The sequence below is a fragment of the Talpa occidentalis genome, unplaced genomic scaffold, assembly GCF_014898055.3.
Source record: "Talpa occidentalis isolate TD23 unplaced genomic scaffold, MPIMG_talOcc4v2.1 talOcc4.4, whole genome shotgun sequence".
Lineage (NCBI taxonomy): Eukaryota > Metazoa > Chordata > Mammalia > Eulipotyphla > Talpidae > Talpa > Talpa occidentalis.
This window is the reverse complement of record NW_023604295.1, coordinates 20236824-20264481: the sequence shown is the minus strand read 5'-3', so window position 1 is coordinate 20264481 and position 27658 is coordinate 20236824. Positions and strand designations below refer to the sequence as shown.

The window sequence follows — 27658 nt, the reverse complement described above, 5'->3', positions numbered from 1 at the left end:
ACAGTTTTCCTACCCCTCTCCCCAAAAATGTTTGCTCATTAATCATATATAAGTGTCCTTTTGTCAATTACCTTTTCTGTTGATGACCTTGGCCCATTTTCTTGGAATATTTCATTTTCTCATAATGATTTATAAGAATTTAGGTAGATGAAGCTAACGAATATGTCTTCTGGGAATTTTGATCCAAAAATGATTTGTCAGTTGCCCTTTAACCATATTTTAGGAAACTTTCAATTGTTAATCAGTTTTTTATTGTTGTTTTTCTCCTTTTATGCTATATTATAACTATACCAGCCCAAGATCAAATATTTACTCATATTCTCTTCTAGTGCTTGTTTGATATTACTTTTTATATTTAATATCTGCAATTTATTTCAATATAAGAAATGAGGCGGTAACTCTCTTTCCCCTCAATAAACCAATTGATTCAGAATAGTATGGTGCTCTGTGTCCCTCTTATATGGAATGCACCTCCACACAAAATTGCCAAATATCCCAATACATCTCTAAGTCTATTGAATTCTGTTGAAAGTCTATTTACTTTCATGGCAGTGTGATACCATTTTAATTATTACAATCATACATATTAATACTATTTCTTGCCATACCTTTTCCCAAATAAGTATTCTTTTCTATAGTAATCTTGTCTACTCTTAAATGATTATCCTTCCATGAGGACTCTAGAATTATTTATGCAAGTTTTCTTATTAGTTTTTATTGGGATTACAGTGGATTTAAAGCTTAATATAAGAAAGGAAGGTCATCCTATGGGAGGACAATGTATAAATTTCAGTCTATCCAAATTATTTTATTTTTAAATAAGCTCTAGTGTTTTTATTATTGGGAGTGAGGGAGGTTCTTCAATAATCACTAGAGTTTTCTTTTTCTTTTTCTACACATATCTATTTCATGCTACATTTATTCCTAGGTGCTTTTATTTTTCCTGGTAATTTTCAAACTGCCATAAAAAGACAGTTGTTCTTGAACAATCATTTTCAGTTTGCCTCAGTGGCAAAATCAGATACTATGTTAAAAATCACCACAAAAACTTTGTGTTGATTTTAGGTCTTTTTATTAGATGTTCTCCAAGATAAATATTGTAGCCTAGAGTACAGTCATTTTCTCTCTTAAAAAAAAAAAGAAATGCAACTTCAATCTGTTTTCCATCTGGGCTATTTTTGAATAGAAACAGAGACACATTTCAATGTGAAATCAATTCTAAATAGAATCAACCATCAGGGTACTGCACTGAATGTCACAACTATGTGCGGAGCAGTTCATTACGTCCTAGAAAATTATCCAAACTGTACAGATGAAACCATCCCTCAACAGAAGTGGTTATCCACACAAGCAGAGCTCAGAATCATTTAAAGTGATAGACTTGCAGAATGGAAAGAAAGGAGAGTATTTTCTGCAGTTTCTTACTGTCCCACTGATGCATAAACGTTCTGTAATTGAAACATCAACATAATATCAAAGTAGTTTTCTCTTAAGCACTAGTCTTCCAAAGAATATCCAGAGTACTTTATGCTAATTTGTTGTGCATTTTCATATAAATTTTTCGCAATTAAAAAGCTGACAGGGATGGGCCTCCATGGTGGTGCAGCAGTTGAGCGCTGGGTTGCGAAGCTGCCCGAGGCCTCTGAGGCGCCAGTTCAATCCCCGGCTGCTCCCCGGCCACCAGAGGAGGGTCCCACATGGCGCGCAGACCTCTCCTGCCGCCCGCTGCTCCCCTCAGCAGTGTACTTCGGTCCTTCTGCCTGCTCTGCTCCCCGCTCTGGCTCTGGTGAATTCTCTTACCCTCCCGCGCTTCTGACTGTACCCAGTGCTTGTATAAACAAACAAACAAACAAATGAATAAATAAATAAATAAATAACATGCCTCTATTTAAAAAAAAAAAAAACTGACAGGGAAAATAACTTACTACCTAATACTATCTGTGTAGACTTTTTTTAAAAGATTTATTTATTTTACACAAGAACCGGGGTACAGGCCAGATGCGCGGGAGGGTGAGAGGATTCACCAGAGACAGAGCGGGAAACAGAACAGGTGGACTGACAAAATACACTGCTGAGGGGAGCAGCGGGCGAGACAGGAGAGGTCTGCTGCGCCATGTGGGAATCTCCCTGGCTGGCTGGGATTGAACCGGCGCTACAGAGACTGTAGACAGCTTCACAGCGCAGCACTCAACTGCCTGTGCCACCAGGAGAGGCCCTGTATAAACTTATTTAAACATTTTTTTTCTACAGGTAAGCTCTTAACTGATATTTTCATGTACACATTGCCTTACCTCTTACCTAAATTGAAAAATCATAGAAATACTCTTTTCAATGTTCAGCTGGTTAGCACTGACTCAAATGAAAGGAATTATTATAACTGACTCACTGTCATAACTTGAACTGTCCTTCAAATATGATGCAGTATAATTTTGCTTTGGGTCTTAATAACTTTGGGTCTTATATAACTACAAACATCACCCCTTAAATCCTTTTTAAAGTCATTCCTTTATAGTCTGAGGGAGACATTATTTAATGTGGAAATAAAATTTTAAGGCTATAAAACTCTAAGAATCCTAGTGAAACTGTGGTGCCAGGTACATTTATTTTAAGGATTTTTTCCATAGTAGAATAAGTGAAGACCGATAGTAAAAATGAAATGCCCTCTTATCCCTATAAAACTGACCAAGATTTTTCAGGGATAGATAATGTTGGAAATTATTAGGAGCACCTGCCCGGTTAATTAATAGCATATGATTTGGAACTGCCATTCTTGCAGTAAATTTTGCCTATTCTTTGACCCAGGAATTTAATTCTAAAATTTTTCTTAGTGAAATAATAGAAATTCACAACTATTATATGTGATGAGTAAATTATGTTCATTGTAGCATTGTATGCAGTAAATAAAACCTGTACACCACCCAAAGTGCCACAAATAAAATAATTGGTTAAATAAATTTCCCATGAATGGAAATTATGGAGCCATTAAAAATGATGATGTAATTCTACATTAATTTAACTACAAAGAAGATAATACTATAATGACCTCCACTCCATTAAATCCAGTGGTTAATTATCCTCTGAATTTATCATAGTTCTACATGATATACTACTTTGTGTAGTTCTAACATATCACATCCTCTGCTCACTAGCTGCTCCTCTACTGTTGAGATTCATTGGGTCCTCATCTCTGTCTATACTCCTTTTTTTGCATAGAAGAACTGGGGTACAGACCAGAGGTTTGAGGGGTGAGAGGATTCATTAGAGATAGAGTAGGGAGCAGAACAGGTGGATTTACTGAAATATACTGCTGAGGGGAGAAGCATGTGAGACAGGAGAGGTCTGCTGCACAATGTGGGTTAAGTCCCTGGCCAGGAATTAAACTCATGCCATAGAGGTGATAGCACTGAGACTTAACCCTAGGCCACCAGGGAGGCCCTATGCCCCTTTTTAAACCTCAGTTAAAGTCACATGGCTTTATGACTATATATGAGGGTAAATATTAAATTTATATCACCTAGCCAAGTTTTTCCTCAAACTCCAGAGTTATTTGTCCAACTGCCTACATGGCATTGCCACTTGAATATTTAATAGATGTCTCAACAGGTTTCAAATTGAGTTCCTGATCTTCCTCCACAATCTGGTTCTACCCTTAGAATTCCCCATCTCAACAAATGGCAACTGCATTGTCCTAATTGCTCCAACCAAACACCTTTTAGTTTTGGTTGATGTCTGATTTTTTTATACTCAATCAATATCTTCTCTATTAGTAAAACATGTTGATTTTGATCTCCACCCTCCAAGCCCCCATCATTTTTTACCTATATTACTGTAGTAGCCCCTGTCTGCTCTTCCAGTTTTAACCCTTGCCCCAAACAGTCCATCCTCAGTACAGTAGCTTGTTTAATAAGTGAGTCAGATCCTGTCACTCCTCTGATGCAGTATCTGCAGTAAGTATATGTTTTACTCAGTATAAAAGTCAAAGTTCAGGGCCTCCCTGGTGGCACAAGGGGTTAAGATGCACCTATGAAGCTATCCATAGCCACTGCAGAACAAGTTCAATCCCTGGCCAGGGAGCTACCCACATGGTGCAGCAGACCTCTCCTGACATTCCCGCTGCTCCCCTCAGCAGTGTATCTTGGTCTATCTAGCTGTTCTGTTCCCCACTCTGTCTCTGATGAATCCTCTCACCTCCCCCACACCTCTGGCCTGTACCCCACCCAGTTTTTTAATGTATAAATAAATAAATAATTAAAAATAAGATAAAATAAAAGTTAAAGTTCTTCTGAGGACTTTTTCCCCTCTGCTCTATCCAGTGCACAAGCTGTTTAATAGTCCTTGAACCTAACAGGCATGTGAGAAAAAGGCCTTGAGCTACAACAAATTAAAAAGCATTTGTACAGCAAAGAAGACAGCATCCAAAACAAAGAGACGCCCTACAGATTGGGAGAAAATACTTGCACACCATAAATCAGATAAGGGACTGATGTCAAAGATCTACAAAGAGCTTACACAGGGCCTCCCTAGTAGCTGAGGGGTTAAGTCTCAGCGCTATCATGACTGCCAAAGTTTGATCCAGCCAGGGAGCTGACCCACATATAGTGCAGCAGAGCTCTCCTGTCTTATCCGCTGCTCCCCTTAGCAGTATAGGTCAGAGAATTCACCTCTGCTCCCCAATCTGTCTCTGGTGAATCCTCTCACCTCCCCCCCCAACTTCTGGCCTACAGCCCAGTTCTTCTACACAACGTAAATAAATCTTAAAAAAAAAAAAAAAAGAGCTTACACAGCTCAACAAAAACAAAGCAAACAACCCAATCCAAAAAAATGGCAGAAGAGCAAAAAAAACACTTCAGAGAAGACATCCATATGGCCATCAGGCACATGAAAAAATGTTCATCGTCACTTATCATCAAGGAAATGCAAATCTAAACTGCAGTAATGGTGTACTCATAGCAGTGTGTAGGGTATGTTAAAAAAAAAAAAGAAAAAATATCAAGTGCTGGTGAGGGTGTGGAGAAAATGGAACCCTCCTTCACTGTTGGTGGGACTGTAGACTGGTTCAGTCCCTATGGAAAGCAGTATGGATGGTCCTCAAAAGAGTAAAAATGGATCTGCCATAAAATCCAGCAATTCTACTCCTAGGTATCTACCCAAAGAACACAAAAACACTAATTTGAAAGGAATCCTATACCCCATGTTCAGTGTAGCACTATTTATAATATCCAAGCTATGGAAACAACCCAAATACCCCAAAACAGATAAGTGAATCAAGAAGATGTGATGGAATATGAGTCAACTATCAAAAATATATATATAAGCTCATACCAGTTCAGGCAACACGGATGGAGTAGGAAAGGATGATGCTATGCAAAATAAGCCAGAAGGAGAAAGATAAAAACCAGATGTGGAATATAGAGAAACCAAAGACAAGTTTTAAAACCAACTCTTGAAAACTGACCTTTGATCTGAGTCATCCAAGAGAGGAAGGGAGGGAATAGAACAGGGGTGGGGTGGAAGGCAGGAGAGCACAATGAACTATGGCGGAGGACGGTGGGTGCTCTGGTGGTGGGAGAGCTCAGGTGACCACACCTGAAGGGAGAAATCCTGTATTGTCAAAATGTTAAAGATGTGAAACAATAGCACAGAACTAAATAAATCAAATTAAAGTGACAAACTGAAAAAAAGTAAGTTGATATCTATAGTTGGGTGACTGAATTGCATCACCAGTATAAATAATGCCCACTGCAAACTGCATTATTTTAATTTCTCAATTTGGAGGTCACTTGTGTTTCAGGGTTGTCCTTGGTTATCTTTCTGACCCAAGTGAGGACATTCAGGATCCAGTAAGTGACAAATTCTTCAAGGAAGTGTGGATTTCAACGGCAGCTCGAAATGCTACAATTTATGATAAGGTAGGTTTACATAATTCTCCCATTTTTTTTTTTTTTAACTGGAATATCATTACAAAAGCACATAATTATTTCTGCAAGTTATTTGTACACAGTATTCTTCATGAGTGTAAAAAAAACCAACACACTGGGCCTCCCCAGTGGCGCAGTGGTTGAGCGCTGGGTTGCGAAGCTGCCCGCAGCCTCTGCAGTGCCATTTCGGTCCCCGGCCACCGGGTGAGGGTCCCACATGGTGCGCAGACCTCTCCTGCCGCCCGCTGCTCCCCTCAACAGTGTGCTTCATCATCTTCCTGCTCTGCTCCCTGCTCTGGCTCTGGTGAATTCTCTCACCCTTCCGTGCTTCTGTCTGTACCCAGTGCTTGTATAAATAAATAAATAAATGTTAAAAAAAATTAAAAAAAAAAAAAACACACCTCTAAATTATGGTAAAATGCCTTTTGTAGACGCTTAAAAAACAGTATCAAAAAACATCATAGTTAATATTTTAAAGAAGCATATGGTACCAAAAAGTGAGTCAGATCAAGGTTCTATCCAGCTCACAGCTCACCAAATCGCTGTTGATATCACCACGTATAGTGACTTGACTTTCTGAACCTCTCTTTTACAAATTGGGAGTGATTTTTCGCTAGGGTGATTATGAGAATAGAGAATAATCTGTTAAATGTATTTAGCACTTACTGTATGGTAAGTGGTTTCCATTCTTATAATGAAATTTATTAATAATGAGTAATTTCCTTTATTAATAGCTCTAATTTGGGAGAGGTGTTTTGAAACCAATTCCATTTGTTAGGAAGGCCAAATGCATCTTCTGCTAAGTTATATCCACTGGTTATGATAAAGAACATACAAAAGTTAAGAGTTGTCCCACAGTGTAACAGGTTACTCCATTAAGTAGCCAGATTCCTGTCATAGAAAATATTTAAACTGAGATCCATTGACCATCTATCAGAAATTGGGGAAGAGTGAGTTTTCCTTCATGACTTCCAGAGTCCCTTCTACAATGGCGGCTTCACTATTCCTCATGAATCATGACAACTGTCTATGGGGCTTTATATTTGATCTGCTGTGCCCAGCCTCTTTATGGGGGGTGGAGGTAATATATATAAAAGACATTTTTGGAATAACAAATAAATCTGAATGTGAACTATATCTTATATGACACACAATGGATTTTTCTAAATCCAGAGAATGATGTTGTGGTTATTTAAGTACATGGTCTTATTTTTAGGAAAAATATGTTGAGGAAGTCTCCCTGGTGGCCTAGGGGTTAAGTCTTAGCGCTCTCACCACTGCGGCCTGAGTTCGATCCCCTGCCAGGGAACTAACCCACATATGGTGCAGCAGGCCTCTCCTGTCTCACATGCTGCTCCCCTTAGCAGTGTATTTCAGTTGATCCACCTGTTGTGCTCCCCACTCTGTCTCTGATGAGAGCACTCCCCACACTTCTGGCCTATAACCCAATACACACACACACACACACACACTCACGCAAACACACACACACACTCTCACGCAGCCAGACCTGTTGTCTTCATGCTTCTGTAGTCCCGGTACTCCATTGCACTCCGTCACTCTCCGCTGCACTCCTCCATCTTTGACACCACACCATCACACTGCACTCTGCTGTGCCACCCTTATAAGCCCAGTCCCTCAGCCCAGGTGTGCCCACCTATGCATGCCCACACCCTATTCCAGGTATCTGCCATCAGGCACACATTCAGTGCCACAAGGATCCACCATTAAGCCCAATGGTAGGAGGGCAGAAAAGCCTGATACTTTACCTACCCTACACACACACACACACACACAAACACACACACAAAGTATTGTGAAGTGACGCAATATCTGAAACTTCTTTTAATTGAAAATTGAAACAACTGAGCAAAATAAGTGCACAACTGATAACACTAATGAAAGTACAGTTTTGACCATTTTTCAAAACAAAAAGTTAGAGAAAATATGTAAGTTTCCTCTTAGATCAGTACATCCAGTGAATTCAGAGATGACTATTTTGTAAAAAAAATTAACCTTAATGTGGAGTAACATCAATGAAATTCAATACCATAAGGCTTGACTTTGTCCTGGGTTAATGGCTTATGTATATCCCACATACAGATCAAGCCATGATTTCAATGGAAGCAAATCTAGCAGTTTGAAACAATTCTTCAATCAGATTTATGCTGTAACATAAAACTAATACATGTTTCCTAAAACAAAAGTGTTGTCTGTTGGAATAGGAATCTTTCATAAAGAGGATATGCTTCCTTTTGAATTTATCACTCAGTTTCCTGTTTGTGTTTGAATCAGGTGTTCCGGTGCCTCCCCAGTGACGAAGTACACAATTTAATTCAGCTGAGAGACTTCATCAACAAGCCCATACTAGCAAAGGAAGATCCCGTTCGAGCTGAGGAAGAACTGAAAAAGATCCGCGGCTTCTTGGTTCAATTCCCCTTTTATTTCTTGGCTACAGAAAGCCTGCTACCTTCTGTTGGAACTAAAGAAGCCATCGTGCCTATGGAGGTTTGGACTTAAGAGCTGTGTTTGTTTGCAACTCAAGGACTTCCTGAAGAGTACACTGCACACAGTGATTTTCTGGAGACCTAACATCCAAACTCAGTGCCCATGCACTCTTGTACCCAAGCATGGAGCCTTTGGATTGCCAGGCAGCCCTGCAATCTTGCTGTTGTAAGGACACACAACATCAGCAGGGCTGTCGTTCCTGACCCTGTCCTTATGAAAAGGGGACTGAGTACTTCTTGATAGCACACACTCAACAACTTAAACACATACTCAGACGCCATGCTGTGCACCAAAGTGCATTTCCTTTGCTAACAAGAATTTAACTTTAACTGTGGTCTAGGTTGCTAAAAGTCATCTGAACCTCCTTATTCATCTCTGACCTTCATTTATGCAGCTCATGTCTGCAGACCTGCCCTCATCTCATGGTCCATACAGAACTGTTTGAGAGAGTTTATTGCTAGAAGATGCTGTGATAGTCCTTCAAGGTTCTTCAGGGTAACTTGGGCTGCTTTGACCTCAGGTCCTGTAGGATGTGGTCACTATTCCAGTGACTGGAAGGACAGGCCAGATATTGGGAACCCAGCAGCCCGTGTCAGGCTCTTCTGATAACATTGACACTGTATATCTTGACACCACAGAGCAACAGGAAGGAATTAAATTCAGTTGTTGAGGCAGAGATTTAATTGTGTCTTCAAAGACACTGACAAGATGTATCCTTTTGATAGGACCCACTGATCAAATTTGAAAATATGTATAGGATATTTTATTACAAAGTAAATGACAAAACTCAAAGGCAGAACATGCGGCCTTCAGAAACCTCCAAGGGGGTGGTAGGATCTGATCCAGATAAGAAAGGAAGATTCCTTCTAGTCTCATAAAATTTCCTGTCATCTTTAGCTGCTGGATTGATTGAAATTTGAGTTTCCATATTTCAAAATCAAACCAGAAAAGCAATTTGTCTTGCAAGAGAATCAGTGCCTTCATCACTCCACTCCTACCAAGTTAATAAGTCTAACCTTAGTTGACATTCAACTCTCCAGCTACTTTTATCTTCTTTAGGAAACTATTAATCTATTATCTATTTATAAACTATTTATCTTCTTTAGGAAACTATTAACTAATTATAAAATATATGCTACTTTGCTTGTATTATTAATAATTAGTCATCATTAATATATATTAACATTCCACCAAGGCTTCTGACGAGGTGAGAATATTTATTAATTCACTTTGTCCTATTGTCTGTGAATTGTTCTGGAAATGTATTTCCCCTTTTTGGATGTTAGCATATCATTTGGTGTATCGTAGCTCTAATTTTACTAAGACAACTGTTCCTATAGCCTGAGGAGCTAATATGTTTCTCAAATGACCTGTACCCTTCAAACATGGCATGCGTGGCATGATTACATGTCTGTGGATTACCTACATGGAATCTCATTTGGGTTTTTCTTCAAAAAAAGTGAGGCCCCAACCCTTGTTTTCATGGAGCTAATAGTGCCGTGGGAAGGCTAAACAGAACTCAAAGTTGGTGATCTGGGTTAACAGGAGAGAGACAGTGTCACATCCAAGATAGGATCATAGCTAGTAGAGAAAACACATTTTGCATTTCACAAATGAGGTGGGATCATGTAACCAACAATTGAAATAAATGTGCTTTTATTTATGGATAAATTATCAGATGACTGAGATATTTGCTATTTATGAAAGAAGTTTAGATTGGTATTGAAAATGTTGTATGTGTATGGAATAGCCAAGGATTTCTCATCTTTTTTAATTCTGTCATTTTTTATTGAGATAACATGGGTTTACAACACTGTATATGATTTAGAGGTCCAGGTTCACATCTCTGCATGCAGTTAGCACACCATAGCCACCACCAATAATCCTCCACCACAGTCCACTGGGCCCCCCACTTTTTAAAAATATAGAAGTCAACAAAGTGGCTCTCAACTTTGACGAGATGCCTCTATAAAACTATTAAAAGCATGAAAAGACCCATTCTCTTTTAAAAAAATCACTTAATCCAAAAATCACTTAATCTGCATTGTACAGATGATTAAATGAGACCCAAACGGCTGAAGTACACTTGAGTTTACCCAACTTCAGATGGTAGGATTGAGACTAATGAAACTGTCTCAAAAATGCAGTCCATGATTGATGTTTTTCACTTCATCATTGCCCCTAAATGAGAAGATGCAGCAAGTAGAGATATTCGGCAGGATATCTTGGAACCATTTATATCTGGTGATATTATGCATTTGTGCTTATCCATGTTTCCCTACTAGAATATAAATCTCCCAGGTCAGGGACTTTCACTTGCAGACTATGCCCAGGGCCTAGAACAATGCCTGGCACATAGGAGCTACTCAGTAAATGTTGGATGAATAAACAAGATGGAGAAGAGAGCTAGAGAAATGAAAAACTTAAGGAGTTTCAGCCATAGACACTGCTGGTTTCTGTGGAATTTTTTTTTCTCTACTGCCTCTTCTAAAAGGCAAGGTGCTCATCCCCAAATATGAGAAGCCACAAGATTTACTTAGATGGATTTTATGGAAAATTCAGTGCATTAATTGCCTGTTTTGCAATAGCAGTTTACATAATGCAGCATTCTACAAAACTCATATGGCGTGTGGACACGAGATGTACTGTCTGGTCTAATGACCTGCGTTGTCTGACAACGCTACTACCAATACAAGTTCAAATAATTTATCTTTAATATCACAATGCCTGATATAAACTTCAAAATGTAATTCAAAACCTTGAAAAACTATAATGAATCTGTTCAGCCTTTCGAGTTCACTATAATATTTTGAAATGTCTATAAATGCTATATCTCACAGTCTGATAATCGTTATAATAATTTTTTATTTTCAAGAGGGAAAATGTCTGAGATTATATGAAATACAGGGTAAAAAGTCATCATAGCCTATTAAAAGTATACAGGTTCACCAATCTTAGTGAGAGGATCCTCTGAACATACCAAGTCTGGTACAGACATTGGCTCTGTAGCAAGTGTCTGCCCAGCAACTCACTCTTTCACTGGGATGTTGTGAAATACATTATAGAATGGTCTGGAAAGTTGATGCTTAAATAACTGAATGACATACAGTAAAACAAAATAAGGGTTTTATTTTAATAGCACCTTTGGGGAAAATTTTGTTGATACATATCAAAAAACCTAACAGTTAATCTGTGTAATAATGTGGAAAATTATCATATATCATGAATTACAGTCTTCCAGAAGAAAACAGTGAGAAGCAATTTTGCAGATATAAGACCACACAAAGCAGATTTTATGTCTGTCACAAAGAACTTCTACTTCTCTCTTCATCGTCTCATCGTCTCATTTGTTACTCCTTCAATCTGCATCTCCAGCCAGAATACCTCCTTAATATGTAAACCATTTCAGAGGACAAGAAAAAGTTTTCTGGAACAAAATTAGGCCTCTACAATAAATCTTCTGTTTAATTCACCTTAAAAGTGACTGACAAAATATTGTCATTTCTTTACCAAGGTAATCCTTTTTAACACCACTCATCTGTCTGGTACTTGAGAATTTTCCGATGCCTGTCACTCTCTATATCGGGGTGAAGAAGACACTTCATGTCTTCTTGTCTCTCCCCACTGTCTCTTGTATAAAATGGGCAAATGCTGAAGGATTTCAAGTTTGCTTAGGAATACATTTTTCATTCATTGGAAGATCCTCTGAGGCCAATTACTACTGGCAGTTTGGAGGTCAAAAATGGGTTTTACCCAGGCACAGTCCTTGAGAAATTATTGATCTAGAAATTCACTGAAAAATGAATTCATCAGCATCTATCAAAAAGTTTCAGGTAAAGAATCAATGGTTTTACATTATTTCTAATGGGGGAAGATACCATAAGAAAATCCTTCATGGCGCTTAATTCACATGTGAGATGCTAATTTGACTAGATGAAAGGATGAAAAGAACCAAAAATTATGTGGCTTAATATCATATGGATGATTATTTTATTCTTCCTTTAGACAATTTTAATTTTTAAGCTAGAAACAAAAGGTCAGCAAGCATAGGGTAAATGAAAGTTGTCAAACTAATGATTTTAAAGTTTTAAAGTCAGACTGGGGTAGCAATTACACCAAAATGAAGGCTTACTTTCTCTTTATTTATTTATTCCCAAGCGTTGGCCACTGGTCACTTTATTCTAGACAAATGCATTTAAGTGAATGTAATGCTAGTTCTGCTTGAATCTAGGAAATGTAACATAGCCTTCTACATATCCACCCTAATCCAAACCCAGAATATACCTCCTTGGAATCTTCACATAAAATGGTTTGGACCAAAAGTACTTAAATTCTTCTAACCAATGTAAAAGTTCATACCAAAGTTTTATAGTTGGAGTACATATCTCTCTGACATAAGAACCAAATACTAAACCATCTTCTGAACATCCATTGAGAATATTCAAATATTCTCGACAGAACACAGGATCCTACCTATATTCATCTTTACCTCAGGATTTGACAGACTAAGATTGGGACTCCTGTTTTTACAAAGCTGTTTGAGCACAGCCATGTCCATTTATTGGACATGACTTCAATTCATATAATTCACAAATACTAAAATATTTACAATCTTTAAGAAAAGCTTGCTGGGCCTCCCTGGTGGCATAAGAGGTTAAGACTCAAACTAAGGAGCCTCTGCAGCACAAATTCAATCCCCGGCTGGCCAGGGAGCTACCTACATGGTGCAGCGGACCCCTTTCCTGACTCACCTGTTGCTCCCCTCAGCAATGTACTTCAGTCAGTCTGACTGTTCTGTTCCCCACTCTGTCTCTAGTGAATCCTCTCACCCTCCCCACTCCCACACCTCTGGCCTGTAACCCACCTAGCTCTTGTATGCATAAATAAATCTTTTTAAAAAAGAAAAAAGAAAAGAAAAGCTTGCTGACCCTCTACAGAGAGCAGAGAATATCAGAGCAGAGTGCCTCAACCAGATTTGGGAAAACTTGAATCTCTTCAAAAAATAGGATTTTCAAGTCTCCCTATCCCAGAGCCCAATGTTCTATAATAGAATGATTTAAGAATAAGGTCAAATGCTTTCAGGAATGAAAATCACCTGTTTTTACGTTCTGGAACAATACTGTCAGCTACAGCAGGCTTCTCCCAGATGAACACTCAAGAGGCAAGCATGGTGATAATGTTTGTTACTAAAGTGCTATGTAAATGAGGATGGATAAGCCAAAGGGCTTTTAATTAGAATAAGAATTGTGAATTCAGGAAACTCAGTTTCCTTGAATATTCCTTTTCTTTTCTTTTAAAGATTTATTTATTTATACAAGCACTGGGTACAGGCCAGAGGCGTGGGAGGGTGAGAGAATTCACCAGACACAGAGCGGGGAGCAGAACTGGCAGAAGGAACGAAGTACACTCCTGAGGGGAGCAGCAGGCGAGACAGAGAGGTCTGCCACACCAGGTGGGCATCTCCCTGGCCAGCCAGGAATCGAACTGGTACTGCAGAGGCTGTGGACAGCTTCAAAGCGCTGTGCTCAACCCACTGCACCACCAGGGGAGGCCCTGAATATTCCTTTTTAGCAGCATTGGAAATGATACTGTAACAGGGTGGTCCCCAGGAAAGGGGGAGGTTCCCTGCCCCACCCAAGGAAGGGTGGAGCTGAGCAGGAAAAGGAGAAGCTGCAGAAGAGACTGAGGAAGGAAGCAGGATGGAGCAAGGAGACCTGGAGGAGGCGCATGGAGCCTAGAGACACGTGAAAAAACTGCGCTTGTCTTTTGGTCGTGGACTGGGTGACACAGATGTGGGTGAGACCCGTGGGGAGGTGACAATGGCAGCTTTTATCTGGATGTTGATTTTGCTCTTTTCCTTCCGGGCTTGTCTGGTTGTTTGTGACCCTTTTCTGTGGGTCCCCACTGGAAGATGCTTTAGACTTGTGGCAGGCTTTGGGGCCTTGTTCTGGGCCAATCCCATATGGATGGACTTTTACCCACGAGGGGATGGGTAACTTTGGGTGCTTTCATTTAGAAACTAGACTCTTTGCCTTACCTGTGTTGTTTCCTAGTTTAATTAAAGTTCCTTCCCATTAAAGTCTCATATGTTTTGTGTTGATGCGGCAGATGGCAGAACCCATTTAGAATAGGCAGGTTTGCGGGGTTTTGGGCTGCCCCTCTCCCTGTCCTATAACAGATTTGGCGCCCAACGTGATTTAGGACAGAGCCATCCGTGGTTAGTCAGCCCCATGGGGAAATTGGGCTTCCCTATGGCACTGGCTACCATAAGCGCAAATGTGTCCTATAACAATACCTGTGTCCTATAACAATACCTGTATCCATTTTCTGCTTCACAATCAATACTTTCTGTGCCTGATCTCATAACTGCTTTTTTCCATGTAAATATTCATTAATTAAACAAAAGTGTGAAGTCAATTTGAAAATAAGCTCCCTTTTCCTGCACACGAGAATTTGAAGCCAGTGTGCTACAAGTCTGAGCTAGAGTCTGAAATGCATCTGTGGAACCCAACCCCACACACTGGTTGTGGGCCCCATGGGGGTCTGTTAGACTCTCAGCTTTCCCTACTGCTCCCAGTATACCTACATTTCAGTGCATGGAAGTGTAAAGCTACTTCCATTCCCAAAATAAGAACGTAGCTGAAATAAGAGACAGTTGGGTGCAAGTGTGGGAAATTTGCCAAGTGGGAGAGAACAGCAAAGCCCGGGGTGTGATAAATACTAGCATTAAGGACACCAGAGTGGGAATCTTGAGACAATAATGATGACTACCAATAACAATAGTAACAATAGCTAACAGTGGTGACTTTGTTGGCAGGGCCCCCTCATGCAACATGCTTCTGCTCATTCGCTAGTCCTCTAGCTGGTACTCTGGAGAGATGAACAAATTCCAATGTTCGGGCCTAACCATGGCCTTGACAGTGCCTTTTCCCCCGTTCCAAGCTGTGGAGCCTTATACAGCCCTCAGGTCCATGTGAGCAAATGAGCAGCAAGTACCAATGGGAAAATGTTGGGGTACAATTTAATAAGGTTAAAATCCAAGACCCACTCCTTGCCCAGCAGAAAGGTTTGGAAGTCTTGACCAAATAAGGAAATTGATAAGGTTGCCTTGGGACAAGATTAAACCGACCACCATGACCAGAAATACCAGCCCAGCTTCAGGAATGCAGAAGTAGAGGCCAAGACATGTTTCTGTGTCAAAGACCAGCACCCGAGAGCAGACATCCCAGTAGATAACTGGTGCAAACTGGCATCTCAGGTTAGAAAGCCTGTGAAAACCGCATATAAAAGAGAGCTTCAAATCCTCTTTCATGCACAGACCTCTCCCATCATGCTTGCTGCTTCTCTTAGCAGTGCATTTCAATAAATGCTCTTTTTTCTGTGCTCTGCTCTGCCTCTGATGAATTCTTTCATCCTCTGTGTCTCTGGCCTCACCCTGAGATTTCTCACACCTACAGAAAGTTTTGCACTGTATTCAAGCTCACCTAAAAGTAGGGTCCTGCTACTTGCCACCAGTAAGTACTTGCCACCAGACTTCCTAAGCGAAAGAAACTGTGAGGCCTTCAAACACATGGTATGAAGGCCTCACTCATGAAGGTCAATGAAATACCCAGGTAAAAGCACAAGGCCTTCACATATAGGTGTTTTCTATCATATCAGTGCTAGCCACAGCAGATGCCTTTCATTTACTCTCTGAAAGTGAGTCCAGGTGTCTTGAATGGAGACGACACCACCGCCCCCCATGCCCACACCCACCACAGCCCACACTTATTTTCATACTTCCAGAAGATCAAAGGGAGGGCGGCCAGAGAAAGAGGTGTCTCAGGAGGTAGGACAATAGGGTTGTTTCCTCCTAATCCTGTTGTGCTTTCATTGTTGATCTCCTGCACCAGAGAAATAAACCAAAAGGCATGAACTGATGCCCCACAAGCCAAAGAGAGAAGGTAAAATTCCGAAATTCTTTCCACTTTATTTGGAGAATGAAGATCTCTGTTATTCTAAATTTTGTTATACTCTGATGCAGAGGTTGTAAATTCAAAACTCACAGTCTGCATTTTGCCCAAGGACGTGTTTCTTTGGACTACATCATATTGTTTGACATTGTAAATTAGTTGCCAAATATAAAAATTAAGAAATTTCACATAATATTTTGGTTTTCTATATTTTATGGGAAAAAAAAAAAAAAAGGCCTAGAAGCAACAGGCCACATTGTATCAGTTCTTGCTGGTGCTGAAAATCTGTCCACTGAATGTTGCATGTACTCTCCAGAGCACCGGAGTCCCCACCATTCCCAATAGCTAGAATGTGGTAGCATGGCCATGGAAGGCCACAGGGCTCCGAGGACTGAGAGTGGGCAGGCTGCAGTCTTTATTCACAAACTACCATTTCTCATTAGTTGAACGCGGTCAAATTGTTAGGGGGAAATGATGTCCTGAGTTAATCCCATACAGGCTTTGTGGACCCCCACCCCCACTCCAGACTAAAGCCATCAAGACATTGGGAAAGACAAATCCCATCACCACCAAAGGGAGGGTGGCTGGGACCTGAGGGTGGAGTTGGGCAGCCAGGTTGGATATAAAAACCAAACACGTGGGCCTTGGAGGGGCTCGCTGATCACTCGCCTCCTGGCTTCACTGCTCCTGGCTTGCAGCCAGCTCTCAGAGTGCCATTTTGGGATTCCTGATCAGCGGACCGGGTAGGACTCATTTAAAACTTTGTCTCCCACTTTTCTCCCTGAGCTGTACGTTTCCTCATTTCCCCTTCCCTTGTAAATAAACCTTTTATTAACCTTTCGCGTGTGCCTGCAGTAGAGCATTGATAAGTCCTTTTAAGCGCGCGGGTGAGGACCCACAGTCAGGCACCCTGTTTTGTATCAGGGTTGCTCTACAACAAAATCCCAATTCTTCTGGAATGCCCACAGCAGACTCAAGTTAGCTGCCTTGGGTCAGAAAGGGGCAGAGAGAACCTATAGGTGCAAAGTGTGGGGGAACTGCCCTCTGGGCTGTGAATGAACTCCCAAGTGGACTAAGGGCTAATACAGTGGGGTATCAACAGCGCACCCTAGAATGGGCCTCTGATTTTTCATGACTGTAGGGTAAGTGAAAATGGTCAGGATTTTCTGCCCTCCTGCCATTAGTATTAATGATAGACTCTATGGGCTTGCACGCATGCCTGATGGCAGACACCTGGAGTAGGGTTTGGGTGTGCATAAGTGTGTGCACCTCGGCTGAGAGACTGAGCCTATAAGGGCAGTGTCACGGGGACACCAGCAGTGATAGAAGCAGCAATGGCAGCAGCAGAGAAGCAGAGACAGCAGAGAACAACCTGCGAGAGAACTCTAGAGATCACAGAAAGACTGAAGACTCCAGCCCCCCCAGCACCCCACCTGCCATGTACCTGGATGCCACACTACAAATGATGTAAAAAGATTAATAAAAGCCTGGAAAAGCCACTGAGGGTTCCAGACCTCTCCTTTACCCATCGGCCCAGATCATAGAGAACTTGCTCTGTGCCTTGCTACAATGACATAGTACATTTGACCACTGAACAGATGGGAGAGGGAAGTAGCGAATCTGCATAACTTTTGATTCCCCAGAAACTGAACTACTAAAAGTCTGCTGGTGACCAGAAGTATTACCAATAACATAAAGAGTTGATTGACACAGTTTTTGTGTTTATTATTTATTAAGTGGACCTTCATCAGGTCTTTATCCTTGTCTTCCTTGAGCAGGCTAAGGAGGGGCAGGAGAAGGGGTTGTGCTTTCTGCCTCAGGATAGCAGAGGATGAAGATTTCGGGGAGCTGGTAGGAAAAGTGGGAGAGACAGGCATATTAATATACTTTTATGGAAGTACATCAAATATTTTGTCTGTCTTTTGTGATTTTCATTCTAAAAAATGTTCCTAGACAGTATCAATCCTTTTCCCACCATTTGTTTTAGTCTCAGTGCCATTAGTACAGGAGGGTCCATGTCATAATAAACAGTTTTGAGCAATCAAAACCTGTCAGATTGTCCAATATTAGTTTATTTTCTAGGACTACTTCTATATTTTCCTCATCATTGGGTACTGACCCAGAAGTGGTCTTCTCCATGAAGTTGTCTTCTGTTAATTTCTCTGTGTGGTGTTTACCTGCTAATAAGTGGATGTGCACAGTTCAAACTCATATTTTTCAGAGTCAATTATAATTCTTTCTTTTTCTTAAATATTAACACCCATATTTTTTGTTAGATTAAAATTAGGCAATGGCCTGACAATAAAGAGGCTGCTTATGGAATATTGGTATGTTAACCTTTACTTACAAGATGTTAAATCCTTATAACAAAGCTTTTCCCCCAAAAAAGATTAATGGAAACACTGATTGCTTTTCAGGTTGGATAGTTGATACTTCAAAAGGTGATTTTACATAAACACTAAAAAAAAAAAACCTTACACAACACAGTGGATTGTTTTTATTTTAGCATGCATCCATATCTCAGCATTAAAATGTTCTGAGGAGAAAAGTGGAAGAACAGCAACCTAAACCCACCAGTTTTTGGAATCTGCTGTGCACCCAGAGTTCCTTCTTATCCCTTACTGAATATCTCGAGAAGCAGCAGCACAACAACCAAGGTAAGCACTGAATGCAATGTTTTTTTTTTTGTTCCAGTTCTCAGATTCCAAAATAGACCAAAATGTATTGCAAGGATGACCAAATGAGAGCCTTAAAACCTCCTCAAGTTTTAAAAGCAAAAGCAGTTATAGGAAAAGAAAGCAATTCATTCTGAGGGATCAGATGTGCTTACAAGTATCTTCATGTGGCATTTCTCCAAGTTTAACTACCAAGGACTTTGAGAGCCGGCATGTCTGAGTACCCCTAGTGACTGTTCTTTCACCTTATCAAAACCTGAGCTAAAAAAAAACCCATCAGCTGTTGATGACAGCAGAGGGTGGCAGGCTGGGGAACCAATATTCATTTCCCAGACTGGTGAAGAGTAAATAAATGTGGTTTCAAAACTAAACTTGGGAGGTTAGAGATTCTTTCCAACCTTTCCTGGTGGCTTCTAGCCAGAGCGTGGAAGTGTCATGGATAGTGCTGGGTGATACAAAAAGGGACTTGAGGAAGAAGGGAATAGTAGTACCCTTTGATAAAGGTGGTAGAAAAATATGGGGAAAGCCATATATTCCTATGTTCACTGCAGCACTATTTACAAGAACTAAGTTATGGATACAACCAAATTGCTGAATGACAGATGAGTGGATAAAGAAGATGTGGTATATATACACAATGGAAAACTAGTCAGCTATAAAAAATGATGAAATCTTAACATATGCAATAACATGAGTGGAACTGGTGGGAATAATGCTAAGTGAAATAAGTCAGAAGGATAAAAACAAATACCAGATGATTTTGCTCACATGTGGAAATAAAGAAAGAAAACAAAAAAACAGACAAAACAAATAAAAACAAACCCCAGAAATCTCAGTAAAAGTAAAGTAAAAGTAAAGTAAAGCTACCAGGGGGAGAAGGTAGGAGGTGGCAAACAAAAGGGGGAGGGGACCCAATGGATTTTGGTAGATTAGTGGTGCCTTGGTGGTGGGTGTGTTATGATAACATGCATCTGAAGAGGTGTAAACCTCTACATCTGAATAGTATAATGTTATAAGCCAGCATTACTTCAACAAAAAGCAAATTGATTTAAAATAGACTATTTTCTAAATCTGCAAAGTCTTCTTCATTCATAGGAATTTTACATTTCAATGCATTTTCTAGAAAAAGATATAGGGATCCCAAGGTAGAAGACAAATCAGCAATTTCTTATTGGCAGTTTAAATCACCCTCCCCCATCCCACCAATTCTTTCAGGCCTAGAACAAGCCAAATCTGTGTCACAGACTCCTCTTTATTTTGAAACTGGTTTGGGGTATCATTGGATGCAACGCTTCCTTGTCTATCACTCTTTCGTACACCCTCTCTTTTCAACAACTGGATCATTTTCCATATCCTTTCTCTTTTTACTTTAGTTTTTGACTTCTAGTAGAGGTTTGAGTAGATTGCATTCCTCAGCCTAAGACGCATTATGATTCTCCCTTTTGTCTAATTTACTGAATCTTATTTCCATATCCCATGCATTTTCTCCTTCTTCCCTAAGGCCAGCTGTTTTATGTATTTTCAGACATCTTTTAATTTGAAATGTGTTAAGTATATTTTACATATAAAATGTGTTTTGTTTGAGAAAGTTTTATTTATATAACTGGTATTACTTCTAGCAAAGCACGGTTTTTAATATCGCACCATGTAGATAAATGTAAGTCTAATTTCTTGTGTTTAAGCATTATATTTAAAGTTATACGATAACACATATCACACATCGTTTTACAAAGATTGACACATGATTCCTACAACTCCACACCACCCCATACATGCTGCACAAAAATCTTAATACTGTACTTGCTTGAGTAACCACGGGACATGGAAGTAGGCTTCCCTCTCAGTGAGTGATCCAAGAGAGAGCAAAGAAGAAGCCACATGTCTTTTATGACCTAGCCTTGGAAGCCACAAATTGTCACTGTAACAATATCCAATTGGTTGTGCCACTCACCTAACTCAGTGTGGGAGGAGACTATACTGAGCATAAGTACTAAGAAGCAGGGACCTTCGTGCTCATGTTAAAGGAAATCCACTATGTATATTGTACATTATGGTCCTTTTTTTATTTCTTTATTCCCCAGGTAGAGATTTGTATTTTGCTCTGCTCTTTGCATGAGTTGAATATTTGTGTGATAACTGTTTTCCAGAAGTACATACCTTCCTTTAATTGCAAAATCTCCAAAATCTTAAAAACAATACTAGAAATCACTGATTAAGAAGACAAAAAGGCTTTAGAATTTTGTTTGTGTTTTTTTAAGGTTTTGGAATTCTTTTTTTGTTTTAGCAATACAATGGGAAAACAATCATTTTTATTAGAAAAAAATAGAAAGAATGTAAATTAAACCATGCCATATTTTATTTATTGAAACAAAAATACTGTTTGGTACAAACGCATCCAAAGAGAGCTATAAATGAGCATTAAGAATCTGAGGGGAAACAAAGTCACCGAGGCTGAATTTGTCCCATAATGTGGGACACAAAATAAATTATTCAACCTTATCTGAGTTTCTACAGCTTTTATCTTAATGACTCATTCCTTTTATTTTGAGGTGCCCAAAGAATTTGAGGGCCCCAAAGAGCACTGTGTTCCACTGTTGAAATAATGGCCTGATGGGCCATTAACAGGCCCTGTGGATCTGGCTCTGGGTGAGCATGCCACCTACGTTGAGGCAGACACAAGTCAGAAGACAATCAATTTATTCCCTTCTAGATGGCATTAATGCCAGTAAACTGATTTTTATTGCCTGGATTGATCTCTCCAGAGATTTGCAATTAGGAATGGCAATTTAGAGGAATCAAATACAGATGATATTAAGTGAACAGCCATCAAAGGCCATGTTAATGAGTTGACTGTTGAGGGGGGACTTGTAATAAAGAATACGTAAGTCAATAAGAAAAGTGCTCAGAAAATCATAAAGGGTCATATAAAAAAAAAATAATGTGCCCAAGACCAAAAATAGCTTCAGAATTACTTCAGGATCACTACTTTGGGCTCAGCAATTCCAGACAGAATGCACCAAAACAAGTACCCAGAATTTCTTTGGTAAACATATCTCTACTTGATAGCAAGGAGTCAGGGCCAGGAAAATGTCTGGCCCTCAGATGATATGGTTGTATTTGTGGGTGTTTTTCCCACAGACCATGCTGCTCCTGCATTTACCACTTCAGAAACTTTATTCACCAGAACATTCCAGGGATATATAACAGAGATTTACCAGTTCAGACTATAGAAAGCTGCTGTAATACCATCAGACAATCTACTCTTCTCCAAGGCACTATAAACACTTCCAAGTATGATCTCAGAAGTTGCTCACAGCAGATAAGAGCAGCTGTTTTCTAGATTCCTGCTATGAGTGAGACCATCCGGTATTTTTTCTTTTTCTTTTTGGCTTATTTCACTGAGCATGATCCCTTCCAGTGCCATCCATGTTGCTGCAAATTGCATGTGTTTATCTTTTTTGAATGCTGAGTAATATTCCATGGTATATATGTATCACATCTTCTTGATCCAGTCATCTATTTTTGGGCATTTGGGTTGTTTCCAAAGCTTAGCTATTGTAAACAGTGCTGCTATAAACATAGGGGTGCAGGTGCTCTTTGGAATTGATGTTTCTATGTCCTTTGGGTAAATACCTAGGAGTGGAATTGCTGGATCATATGGAAGCTCTATGTTTAGTAGGTCCAGAAATCTCCACACAGCTCTCCATAGTGGTTGGACCAGTTTGCACTCCCACCGACAGTGTCTAGAAAACTTAAATAAGGAACCAGGAAAATGAATAACTATAAGAAAGTGAAAATCAAAATCAACAAAAAACTATGAACCAGAGACACTTTTTGGGGGGTGGGGGGCGGGAGGGGAGGGATTGGGGTCAGAATGGGGGGTTGCAATTGTATGGGGAATATAAAAATAAAATTTATTATAAAAAAAAAAGAGCAGCTGTTATTCTATGTTCTTTTTTTATTTCACGTGTTATGGAGCAGAGAGATTAAATAACTTGGATAAATCTAAACAATGGTAGAGAGCAAAACAGACCTCCTAGGTGTTTAAATCTGACTGAGTTAAGCCCCACTTCCCATGAGGTTGAGAGAATGAACCCCACTAAAAAAGCCCGTGAGCCGGTCTGTGTGTCTTTCGCTCTCCCGCAATGTCAGGGTCAAGTAACATGAACAGCAACCCAGGTTCAAATGCTTCATTGCCATCCATGCCGCAAATCCCAATGATCTATTTGATAACTGAAGGTTATCTTGAAAAATATTTAGGGAAATTTTTTAAACATATACACTTGTGAGCAGAGAAGCACTGCAGGGTCGCAGACAGCGAAATAGGACGGCAGTGTGAGTCTCAGAAGTCTACTAACGGTCTCAGCAAATTGTCCACAAATCGGGTGGCAGATCCTCCAAATTATACATTGTTCATCTATAGTTCAAATTTAACTGGTCATTTTGATTTTATCTGTCAAGCCCATCTTAAAAGCTACCGGGGAGTAGAATGAAGCACACGAGCTTATATCTGTGAAGGGCATCTAAGTATCCAGAGACTAGGGGAAACAAAGATAATAAGATCCATATAAATGCAAATATTTACTTGACAGGAGGTTATAAAAGTTAAGTAATGCAATCTATTTTATCTCTAAAAGTTACTCTACTTTAAACTTCTCTCTGGAATATTGTATTGCTTTGAAGGAGAAAGTAAACATTTTTAAATTGAGTGCCATTAATCTGAATTTTCAGAAAAGAATATTTTAGTATCAAGTTTCAAGACAGCAAACCCCAAGTTATGACTGTGACACAGCAAAGTCATCTTTGTTCTTTACAGGCAGGAACCTTCAATTCCCCTGAAGTCTATGTGATACTGCTGTGATAGAGTTATACCACTGAGTTCTTGACGGAATAGTTTAATCTTTGAATTTTTTTTCCAGTCTGCTTTCTATTAAGCAATAATTCCTTATATCAAAAATTTGATCTAAGCATTACCACAATCAATATGATTGTGGAAGAGAACATAGGCAACAATGATCAATAGTGACAGGTCAGAGAATGCAGATATCCAAAGAACATTCATAAGAGAAAGGGTGCATTTTTCAGGAACTAAGTGCTTTAACAGGGAACTTTAGTAGAGTAGACTGAACACAGTAAAGCTCTTCTAGAAATCGAGTTATAAAAATAGTACTCAGGGGCCTCCCTGGTGGGGCAAGGGCTTAAGACACAGCACCATGAAGCTATCTTCGGTCACTGCAGCACGAGTTCGATTCCCAGCCAGGGAGTTACCCTCATGGTGCAGCAGACCTCTCCTGACTCACCCACTGCTTCCCTAAGCAGTGTATTTTCAGTCAACCTGTCTGTTCTGTTCCCCACTCTGTCTCTGGTGAATCCTCTCACCCCCTCCTCACACCTCTGACCTGTACCCCAGGTCTTGTATGCATAAATAAATAAATCTTTTAAAAAATAAAAATAGTACTCAAAGTAAACTTGTAGTATATGGAGATGCAAGGTCTATGATTAATAAAGACTTTGATAAAAACACAACATCCTAGGCAGAATAGCCTGGACTAAGGATACCGTGTAACTCATAGAAATGTGTAAGTAGAACCAGGCAATGTTCTTGAAGGGAGAATAAACTGACTAGCAAGACACATTTCTCTAAGTCACACTTGCTAAAGATTCTGAGTAGATCTTTAGAGAAGGAACATTGTATACAGTATAAGTTCCATATGTATGTTATCTTATATTTTATTCTTACATATTATATATTATTCTTATATATCATATGTTGTATATATATATATATTCCATATGCTTAAAATTTTTGTAATAAAAAGTTGGGGAGATCCAAAGACTCATTTTGGAATAACATGGCACTATAAAACCTTTATATTGTAAAATGTCTAAAAGTATATATCTAACTACAAATGCATAGAAAACTTGTGTGACAATGCACACAGAATAGTGTTTCCCTTTGGGAATGAGCCTGAGAATAGAGAGCTGTCTAGAGAAGATTTTAGCTTTTTCTCTAATATATCAAGTTTTTCAAAAATGACTTGGGGTAGTACATTTTAAACAAACACGTATTCATTGATATGTGGCATCCATAATATATGGTCTCAGAAGTCAGACCTCACTTACACTATCAGAGTAATCCTTCAAATCTAGAATTCTGTTAAACAGTCCTGTGTACCAACACTTAAGGGAAAATTAGGTTAACTGATCCAATGGCCATCTATATCCAATCCTGCTTTTGGCTAAAAAAGGGAAAACCCTACTCTCAGAATATCAGAGCCTTTAGCCATGCATGACACCATGACTTCTTTCCTGAGCTTTAAAGAAGAGTCATGACTTCTCGTGTGCTGTTTTGCTGACAAATTCTTTCGTGTATGGGAGAGTTCCACCTGATTTTCCTTTAGCTATAACATACCACAGTGGGGAGGCTGTGAAGGAGACTTATGCATTCACAAACTCCAGTCATGGAAGGTAGTACCCACCATCACAGAAACCAAAACATGTGAAAGATCAATTTGCTGGAGGCAATTTACAACATTGATTGTTAAAAATTGTATTATTTTTTCTGTCCTGTTACTGAATCCGGGTCATACCTGATAAGGAAATAGAGCACATGATTCTTTCTCCTGCTTTATCATATCCTCCATATATTCCTCTTGCTCATTTATTCAGAAAGTATATTCAATCTCCTTATGAAGCTTCCATTATTCCTCATTTAAATTCTGTGTTGTCATTCATTTCGGCTTATGATGCTGATATCTCAGTGGGATTATGAGGAGTTGGCATAAAGATCATTATCTACACTGGAATTTAACTATCCAATTTGACTTATGGAGCTGTGAAGAAAAGCAACAGAACACTCATCCAGGAGTGATTATGTGAAGACAGGAGGAGCAAGTTGTAAAGATTTTGGATTCTTAATATCCCGGTGAAATGCATAATTGGCATGAAGTTACTGCTCAGTCCTCTAGTGTTTTGTTTTTATAAATCAAACAAAGCTGTTTCAAATCCTGACGTGCCAATGTACTGAGAAGGTTAACATCAATCATGATTAAGAAGATCCCTCCCTCTAGATCTAGGGTCACTTAAGAAACCCAGGAAGCTCAGACAGTACAAAAAACTTGGGGACAGGCAGGCCTCTAGTCTTGAAGACTGTGAAACTATTGTTGCTGTATGCATTGTACAATCCTTCTGCTACACTGGAGAGAGGAAGCTATGGCCCTTCATCCAAACCGGGGTAAGGGGATCTTTAATGCTTCTCCCAATGCTATTGTAGTGGACCGTTAGGCTAGCAAAATTTAATGAATCAAATCTCCCTATATTCATGCCCTTGTGTTGTTCTTTCCCACAACTCAAGCCCTTGCCATGTGAATGGTTTTAGCCACACATTAGCAAATATGATAGAAGCGTGTCAAGGGTTTACACACTCTATTGCTACTGTGGGACCACTAAGACCATTCTCCGGATATGAAGATGTGACCACATGGAACAGAATCCAGTCACTCCAGCTGAGATCTCCTAGACCACCATGCACCCAGCCAACCTGCCAGCTGTCTGCAATCACATGAGTGACCTCAAATACAGCAGAAGAAATGTCTACCTGAACCCAAATGCTGACCCACAGAATCACGATAAAACTCAAAGTTGGCTTTTAAGCCACTATGCTCTTTTTTTTTAATATCCCTTAAGGGAGGTTTATTATTAAAAGAGAGAGGAGAGTAGAGGACACTGCACAGACACAAGTGAGCAGAAAAGAGCTGCCCCAAAAGAGATAGGTTTGTTAAGAGAGGCCTGCATAGTCACATGGGAGGAGTGTATCTTCTGCTGTTTGGCAAAGGGAGAAGGTTGGCAAAAAGACACACCTGCACAGCATAGGCGGACAGGAGAGTTGCTGCCTAAGCCACTATGTTCTAAGATGACCATTGCAGATGGTTTGTAGAATAGCCCTGATGATTCCCAATTTCATTTGCTCACAATGTGCATAATCTCTCCCCTCGAGTGTGATTCAGTGTCTTGATTCAGGTCAACATAATATGGCAAATGGGAAGGGATTTTTCAGCAATGATTAAGGTCAGTTGATTATGAATTATTCAAAAGAGAGATTATCTTGGGTAACTATGGTTTAACCAACCTCTTAAGAGAGTGACAGGGTTCTCCCTGAGGCCAGAGGCTCTTTGCCTATTGATGGCTTTGAAGAAACAAGCTATCTTGAGTCTTATAGCTGCAAGGAGATGAATTCTGCGAACAACCTGAATGAATATGAAATGAAGTTTCTTTTCCCATCAACCTTCATGTGAAAATGCAGCTTAACTGCACTTTTATTACAGTCTTATGAGTCCCTGAGCAGAGGACCAGCTGAGCCATACCCAGAAATTGTGAGATAATAAATATGTGTTTCTTAAACCACTAAGTTTGTGGTGATTTGTTATGTAGCAATGGCAAACAAATATAGTTTGTTAAATGACAATGTATAATTTAAATAGTCCCATTACCAGGAATTCTGTCCCTATATATTATCTTTGAACTTTGAAAAGTTCTGACATTTTCCAATATGTAATCCAATGACTTTCCCACTGAAGGTACTAAAAGTACTGTGTCCCCAAAAACC

General features: G+C 39.7%; 1 protein-coding gene across 4 annotated transcripts in view; it reads left to right on the top strand.

Annotated features, from left to right (window-relative positions):
- The window catches only part of PLD1 (phospholipase D1), a 215795-nt gene extending 203729 nt beyond the window's left edge, over window positions 1-12066 (top strand). For all 4 annotated transcript variants that reach the window (XM_037525110.2, XM_037525109.2, XM_037525107.2 and 1 more), the window contains 2 exons: window positions 5792-5909; window positions 8214-12066. In XM_037525110.2, coding sequence (XP_037381007.1) covers window positions 5792-5909; window positions 8214-8438 — 343 coding nt within the window. In that variant the 3' untranslated portion in view covers window positions 8439-12066. The remainder of the gene's footprint in view (window positions 1-5791; window positions 5910-8213) is intronic.
- The last annotated feature ends 15592 nt before the right edge of the window (window positions 12067-27658 follow it).